The sequence below is a fragment of the Vigna radiata genome, unplaced genomic scaffold (genome assembly GCF_000741045.1).
Source record: "Vigna radiata var. radiata cultivar VC1973A unplaced genomic scaffold, Vradiata_ver6 scaffold_23, whole genome shotgun sequence".
Classification (NCBI taxonomy): domain Eukaryota; kingdom Viridiplantae; phylum Streptophyta; class Magnoliopsida; order Fabales; family Fabaceae; genus Vigna; species Vigna radiata.
In genome coordinates, this window is record NW_014541837.1 from 1,411,733 (window position 1) to 1,420,416 (window position 8,684).

General features: G+C 39.1%; 1 protein-coding gene across 1 annotated transcript; it reads left to right on the forward strand.

Moving 5' to 3' along the window:
- Positions 1-6,666: 6,666 nt before the first annotated feature.
- LOC106778555 (UDP-glycosyltransferase 79B30-like) lies at positions 6,667-8,150 on the forward strand. Its single transcript, XM_014666524.2, has one exon. It carries the CDS (start codon positions 6,699-6,701, stop codon positions 8,124-8,126), a length of 1,428 nt encoding a protein of 475 aa, XP_014522010.1. The 5' UTR covers positions 6,667-6,698; the 3' UTR covers positions 8,127-8,150.
- Positions 8,151-8,684: the final 534 nt, after the last annotated feature.

Here is an 8,684-nt window from a genome sequence, read left to right on the forward strand (position 1 = left end):
TGATGAAAGTATGATCCAAGTGGGAAACTAAGTTCTATCTGTGTAGAATCTCTCGGTGAGATTCTTAGTGTTTTAAAATGAAAGTAGGGGCTCAGCCTTGGGAGTCATTCTGACGCTTCAATGGTCAATCAAACTCACTTAGAGCGGTTGAACCATGTGGTGAGAAGTAGCAGGAGGTCCTTAGTCTTGGGGGCTCCCAGTATGCCTCAAGGCGCGGAACGGACTGACCTCGTGTGTGGCAGGGTGGGGAATCCAAGTTTCATAAGTCACCACGGGTGCAAGACTCGCCATAGCCCGACTATCGTTTTAAAGTCCGGACGAGTCAAGTGTAGAAATTTGCATGCTTAGGTGATATTTCTGAATCTGTTTGAGATAAGTTGTCCTTGTATGTTGCATGTTTAATACAACTGTATGATTTTATATAATTAGCTCACCCTTGCCTTGTTTGTTGGTGTATGTTGTATGTATTTCTTTTGCAATGATCATTCATTTTTGAATGTGAGCAGAGAAGAATGAGGTCACCTTGGAGGACGCCTTGGAGAGGAACGAAAACACTGATGTTGCTCCTTAGTTCCTTAGGATTTCTGAACTGTTAATTTTCATTTGAATTCATGTATCTATTTTGAAAAACTCTAGCATTTTTCCATGTGATTTAATTTCTTCTAACTTTCTGGATTACTGTAACCACAACCTAAATACTTTTCTTACTCTTAAACTGCTCTGTTTTATTATGTATGATGACGTCTTAAATTATATAATTATACATTATATTTTGGGATGTCACATTTAAAATTGTTTATTTAAATATAATAATAAATATATTTTTTATCACAAAAATACAGAAAAAAAAAAACACTTCTGATGCACGAGTCACGAGTCTCGAGTCTCAGTAAAAAATTAAAAAATGACTTCAATTAGTTTTAATTTAATTTTTTTTAATGGTGAACTTTTAACTATTCGTACAGCTTTATGCCGGTGGGTGTGGATTGTACAATTGGACAATGACCAGACACTTTTTTTCAGAAATAAACAAATAGCCAATATAGGAAAAACTTCTTTTAACAACACTTTTTTAACAACTTTTTGACAACGTATACGTGGCAGCTTGTGATTGGTTCGTTTTAAATATTTTTTAAACATAAATTCAAATAGACCAATAAAATAATGACACATGTCCCGTTGTCAAAAAAATTGTCAAAAAGTGTTGTCAAAATATCATTGTCCTACATATTAATGTTTTCCCTCTACATACAGATATTTCACAAACCCAAACCTTTTACGTTTATTTAATACTATCTTTTTCTTTTCACTCTTTTCGGTATAAAAATTTATTTTTTTATAATTATTTTACCTTGTGATTCAAACTGAATATATATAAATATGTATGATCTCATTATTATTCGATAATATATTAGATTGATTTTAAGTGGCACATATTAGAAAGTAAACAAAAACAAGTTTCAGTTTTCTGTTACAATGCAGATCTAGTATAAATAATGTAACAGGCATCATTTTACAGTTTGAATAAAAAGTAGTGAAGTATTATTCAGTACCTTGTGCCTTATATGTTCTCTGTGTTGCGCTATTATCATTGATACTGTGAGAGGTTTGCATCGGTGGTCGGTGGTGGTGTGCTGGAGTAACTCTAGCAGAGAAGCGTAACTTTGCATTTTCACTCTAGAAGCTCGAGTCTGTGACCTTTCTGTCTAAGCACGTGGTGTATCTGCTTTTACTGCATCAGAGATTTTTATGTTTGGGTTTTTACGTTTTTAACCCTTGGTTTAATATGGTATCAAGAGCAGGGTTGTGAATCCTGGTGAGTGTGCAGTGGGTGCGTGACAGGCGACTGGAGGTGTGTGTTCTTTATCTGGTAGTGGGTGTATCCAGAGGAGAAGAAAGAAGGTTTCTTTGTGCAGAGTAAAATCAAAGAACCTGCAAGATTCTAGCAAGATCGTGATGGCAAGCTTCGGAGGTATACAGGGACCGTTGCCAATCTTTGATGGAATGCAGTTTGATGATTGGCGCATCAAAATGCGAGCCATTTTTGGATTTCAGGATGTCTCAGAAGTGATAGAGGATGGACTGCCTGTGTTGACTGAGAAGGCGTCTGAAGAAGAGAAGAAGAATTTCAAGATTCAGATGAAACTGGACAGCAAAGCTAGATTTCTTCTGTATCAGTGTGTCAGCCCTAAGATCTTCAACAAGATTTCTAAGGCTGCTACGGCTAAGGAGGCTTGGGATATCCTTGCGAAGGCATATGGTGACGGGGACAGAAATACAAAGGTGAAATTGCAAGCGTTAAGGAGACAATTTGAAGTTCTGATCATGGAGGAGAGTCAAACCGTGACAGAATATTTTGACAAGGTACAAGAATTGGTAAACAAGATGAGGGTGTGTAATGACACAATTTCGGATGAATATATTGTTGATAAAATCCTGAGAACCTTAACCCCAAGGTTTGACTATGTGGCTGCTGTCATCGAAGAAACTCGTAGAAGGNAAGTTATTGGAGTTGGTGAGCTGNTNCACTCATTAGAGGCTCATGAATTACGCATCAATGAGCGTAGGCAGTGTCAAGAGCAAGCTTTACAGGTCAGATCACAGTTGAAGGGGAAGAAAGGATTCAAGAAAGGTGAAAAGGGTAACAAGAAAGGCAAAGACTCACTGAACCAGCAAGGTGGAGAGTCCAGTGAGTCTGGAAAGGCTAAAAACCAGAAGGATGGTGAATGGAAATTTGATAAGAAGAAAGCCAGGTGTTATAATTGTCAGAAACTTAGTCATTTTGCCAAGGAATGCTGGAAAGGTGAAGGTGCTAAGAACAAACCAAAGAAGAGGGCCAATCTGGCCCAGGAGGAGGAATCAGATGAAGAACCAGTGATGTTGATGGCCAAAACCGAGGGAGATTCATCAGAAAATGATGTATGGTATCTTGATTCTGGGTGTTCTACCCATATGACAGGAAGAAAGGATTGGTTTGTGGGAATTAAGGAGGCTGCACAGGGGAAGATTCGCTTTGCAGATGACAGAAGTTTGAATGCAGAGGGGTCGGGCAGAGTTGTTCTAAGGGATGCAGGGGGAAAAGAAGTGGTAATTGAGGAGGTGTTGTATGTTCCAGGATTGAGATCAAACCTGTTGAGCTTGGGGCAGCTACTGCAAAAAGGGTATGCAATGAAAATGGAGAATGAATGTCTCAGTGTTTTCAATCAACAGAAGAAATTGGTAGTGCAGGCTCAGTTGTCACAGAACCGTACTTTTAGAGTTGTGATGAGTGCAGTAAAGCATCAATGCTTCACTGCATCAGAAAGCAAGGAGGAATGGGTTTGGCACTTACGGTTTGGACATCTGAATTTCAGAGATTTATCAATGCTAGGACAGAAGAAGATGGTTAGTGGTCTGCCTACAGTGGAAATTCCAGCAACCGTGTGTAAGGAGTGTGTGCAGTGTAAGCAAACAAGGGGAAGTTTTCAGAAGAATCTACCCCAGAGATCTGCAGAGAAACTAGGAGTTGTTTACTCTAATATTTGTGGACCTATGCAGGTTGAAACAGTGGGAGGCAACAGGTATTTTCTGCTGTTTATTGATGACTGCACTAGGAAGTGTTGGGTTTATTTGATTAAAAGAAAGAGTGAAGCACTGCAGGTATTTCAGAAGTTTAAAAAACTGGTGGAGAGGCAGTGTGGACAGGAAATTAAAGTGTTGAGGACAGATGGAGGAGAGTATACCTCCACTGAGTTTAAGGAATTCTGTGATGATGAGGGGATTGTACATGAGGTTACCCCTCCCTATACACCACAGCACAATGGTGCAGCAGAAAGAAAGAACAGAACCATATTAAATATGGTTAGATGCATGTTGAAAAGCAAAAATCTGCCAAATTATTTGTGGGGTGAGGCTGTGGTGACAGCCACCTATATACTGAATTTATGTCCTACGAAGAGGTTGGAGGGCATGACACCTGAAGAGGCATGGACAGGGGTGAAACCAGATGTTAAACATCTGAAAATATTTGGATCTGTATGCTACAGGCATATTCCAGATCAACTGAGGAGAAAGCTTGATGACAAAGGTGTACCACTTATTCTTGTAGGTTATAATCCTACTAGAGGATACAAACTGTATGATCCTGCATTAAGGACAACATGTATCAGCAGGGATGTGGTCGTAGATGAGAGTGGAAGTTGGCAGTGGAAAGCAACTGAGGAGATACCATCAACCATTACTTTGGAAGATGCAACTGCTACAGTTGAAACAGAGGAGAATAGAGAGAATGACAGAACTAGGAGGTCATCCAGAACCTCACAGCTGCCTGCACACTTGAGGGACTATGACTTGTCCTATGAGGCTACTCTCACATCAGAAGGGCAGTTTGTGCATTATGCACTCATTACAGAGGCCGAACCCGTAGAGTTTGATGAAGCAATGAAAGATGTAAGGTTGTACAATGCTATGAAGGAGGAAATTGATTCCATAGAAAGGAATCAAACCTGGGAGCTGGTGGAATTACCCTTTGGGAAAAGACCCATAGCGTTAAAGTGGGTGTATAAGGCGAAGATTAATCCACAGGGTGCTGTAGTGAGACACAAAGCACAGTTGGTAGCTAAGGGATTTTTACAAAGGGCTGGAATTGATTATGGGGAAGTGTTTGCCCCTGTAGCAAGAGTGGAAACAATTAGATTAGTGATATCCCTAGCCACTAAATTTGGCTAGTCTTTGCACCAGCTTGATGTGAAGTCAGCCTTTCTAAATGGAAGACTGGAGGAGGAGGTATATGTATTGCAGCCACAAGGTTTTGAAGTTAAAGGGCAGCTGGACAAAGTATATAGGCTGAGAAAAGCTCTCTATGGGCTTAAACAGGCTCCAAGGGCCTGGAATCAGAGGATTGATGGATTCATGGAGAGTATGGGTTTTGAGAAATGTGTCTCNGAACACGGACTATATGTGAGGTGNTGTCANCACNANGGCAAAGTGGAGAAATTGATTGTGTGCTTATATGTAGATGACTTATTAGTCACGGGGGGCAGTGAAGAATTAATTCTAGACTTCAAGACACAAATGTTGATGGAGTTTGAGATGAGTGATCTTGGGAAACTCAGCTACTTCTTAGGAATTGAATTTACTGAGACTGAAAGTGGAATTGTGATGCATCAGTCCAGATACGTGTTAAATCTGCTGAAGAAATTTGAAATGGCAGATTGCAATGCAGCAAGTACACCAGCAGAAGTAGGGCTGAGACTTGAGAGAGAACCGGAGGAAGAAGCTGTTGATCCAACAACTTACAGAAGAATGGTGGGAAGCTTGAGGTATCTTTGCAATACCAGACCTGACATCAGTTTCAGTGTTGGAGTTGTTAGCAGGTTTATGGAATGTCCTAGGATATCTCATTTAAATGTTGTGAAAAGAATACTAAGGTATTTACAGGGTACTCATTCCTATGGCATTATGTTGAAGAAAGGGAAAAGTGTAGAAGAAGTGCAAATCACCTCCTACTCTGATGCGGACTGGTGCGGAGATAAGAATGACAGAAAGAGCACAGCAGGGTATATTTTTTTTGTGGATGGATCTCCAATTTCATGGAGTTCTAGAAAAGAGTCGGTGGTTGCTTTGTCATCGTGTGAGGCAGAATACATAGCTGCCTGTGAAGCCACGTGTCAAGCAGTTTGGTTGGAAATTCTATTAAAAGGGCTGAAGTTGGAGTTTGCTGGGAAAGTAAGGCTATTTGTTGACAACAAATCTGCCATAGATTTGGCTAAGCATCCTGCATCTCACGGCAGGAGCAAGCATATTGAGACAAGGTTTCATTATATTAGGGAATAGGTAAGCAGTGGAAGACTAGAGGTTGTACATTGCAGATCTGAAGACCAGCTAGCAGATGTACTAACCAAAGCTCTGAAGGGTGAACGCTTTCTGACACTCAGAAAGCAGATCGGGGTGGTTTGAGTGGAGATTGGCGAGAGTTGTGTAGATCGGACCAGAGGAAGGGCAAAAACGTAGTGTTTTCGCCAGAACGAGTGAGATCGGGCCGGAATAGTGCAGATCGACCAAGGAGAAGAGTTTTTCTCCGATTTAATCGGTAGAAAACGCTCAAAATCAAAGAAGATGTTTTTACCGTTTGTTTTTCAGAAATTTGTGTTTTGTTTAGGAGGAGTATTAGAAAGTAAACAAAAACAAGTTTCAGTTTTATGTTACAGTGCAGATCTAGTATAAATAATGTAACAGACATCATTTTACAGTTTGAATAAAAAGTAGTGAAGTATTATTCAGTACCTTGTGCCTTATATGTTCTCTGTGTTGCGCTATTATCATTCATACTATGAGAGGTTTGCATCGGTGGTCGGTGGTGGTGTGCTGGAGTAACTCTAGCAGAGAAGCGTAACTTTGCATTTTCACTCTGGAAGCTCGAGTGTGTGACCTTTCTGTCTAAGCACGTGGTGTATCTGCTTTTACTGTATCAGAGATTTTTATGTTTGGGTTTTTACGTTTTTAACCCTTGGTTTAACAGCACATATAGATGGACTTGTCATTATTTCTGCCATTCATATTAAAATTTAATTATAAAAACCAAAGTATCAGACAACCATTAATATTAAGAAAATATAAGGTAGTGTTTAATTCCAAGGTGGACGTTTTAAATTTACACGTTTTTCAATTATTGAATCATGCTAAAAAGTTAATAATTCAGGTAAACAAGTTGGCTCTATATGTACTTGAATATGAGCAGCAGGGAAGCTGCAAATTGGAGACAGACAAAAATGGATGCATCTTCTATGCACATAGCAATGTTTCCATGGTTTGCCATGGGTCATTTAACACCTTATCTCCATCTCTCCAACAAATTAGCAAAGAGGGGACACAAAATTTCCTTCTTCATCCCGAGAAGAACACAATCCAAGTTAGAGCAATTCAACCTCTTCCCAGATCTCATCACCTTTTACCCTATCAATGTTCCTCATGTTGAAGGTCTTCCTCTTGGTGCAGAAACTACTTCCGATGTGTCTGTCTCCTTAGCTACACATATCATGACAGCTATGGATCGCACTGAGAGGGATATAGAGCTTCTCCTCGTAGATTTAAAGCCACAAATTGTTTTCTTTGACTTCACATATTGGCTACCAAGCATTACTTCTCGCTTGGGGATCAAGTCCTTTCTATACTTGATTATTACCCCTGCCACGATATCTTACACAGCAGTCCCTGAAAGGATGAACCACAAGGGTACCTTAACTGAACTTGACCTTATGCTACCCCCTCTTGATTACCCCGTATCATCTATCAAACTTCATCCACATGAAGCTAAGTTCCTTGCTTCTATGAGGAACTTGGAGTATGGTAGTGGTATTCTATTTTATGATCGCGTCTATGGTTGTCTAACCTTATCAGATGCAATTGGGTTCAAAGGTTGTAGAGAAATTGAGGGGCCTTTTGGTGACTACCTTGCACAGCAGTTTCGGAAGCCTGTTCTCCTTTCAGGTCCTGTCATACCTGAGCCACCCAACACTGTTTTAGAGGAAAAATGGAGTACGTGGCTTGGAAGGTTCAAGGATGACACTGTGGTTTTCTGTGCACTTGGGAGTGAATGGAAATTACCACACGATCAATTCCAAGAATTGGTACTGGGTCTTGAACTTACGGGACTTCCATTTTTGGCTATTGTAAAAGTTCCAATTGGGTTTGAGACAATTGAAGCTGCGCTGCCAGAAGGGTTTAAGGAAAGGGTTGAAGGGAGAGGGATTGTTCAGAGTGGATGGATACAACAACGGTTGATTTTAGGACACCCATCAGTGGGTTGCTTCATAACACACTGTGGTGCTGGTTCGTTAACTGAGGCATTAGTAAATAAGTGTCAAATGGTGTTACTGCCACAACTTCGTGGTGACAATGTCATTAATGCAAGGATGATGGCTAGCGACTTAAAGGTTGGGGTTGAAGTGGAGAAAAGTGAAGAAGACTGTTTGTTCGCAAAGGAGAGTGTGGGCAAAGCAGTGAAAATTGTGATGGATGAGGAGAATGAGATTGCCAGAGAAATTAGAGCAAATCATGCCAAATTGAGGAATTTCTTGATCAGCCATGATTTAGAGTCAATTTGTGTTGATGACTTTTGTCAGAAGCTTCGAGATTTACTTAAATAATTTAAATTTTATAAAGGTATTGCATAACGAGAGTATAAAAAATTTATGTCATTGTCGCACTACATTTCACCGAGTTTCTTTAGGTCACTTTTCAGCTATCACTTATTGTAAACAATATGTTATTGAAAAAAAAAATAAAAAAAATTTGTGTTAAACGATTATTACACAAAATAACATATCTTTCTTAAAAATGATTATATATCGAAGATCGGATGAAGAAAAGAAAACAAGAATAAGAATACCTATTTGATTCTTACGTTGTTATAAACTCCTATTGTCTACAACTTTTTTTATATAAAAAAAGTTTTACATTTCCTCAAATTTCATTATATCAGAAAATATCATTTTTTTTTAGAATTTTAAATTTATACTTGCTTTCAAAAACATTTTTATTATGTTTATAAATTCTGAAAAGAATAAAAATTTTTGGTTGTTTAGTTCAGTTGAGCAAACGAACTAATTAAGAAAACTAATACGGAACTAGAAGTGAATCAATTTATCTAATTAAATTGAATACTTTGTAAATTAGAAATGGTGAAGATAAATTATCGTGTGAAG

Bases quoted from the DNA above. Each gene is read 5' to 3' on its own strand.
- LOC106778555 (XM_014666524.2), top strand. From the start codon at position 6,699: ATGTACTTGAATATGAGCAGCAGGGAAGCTGCAAATTGGAGACAGACA.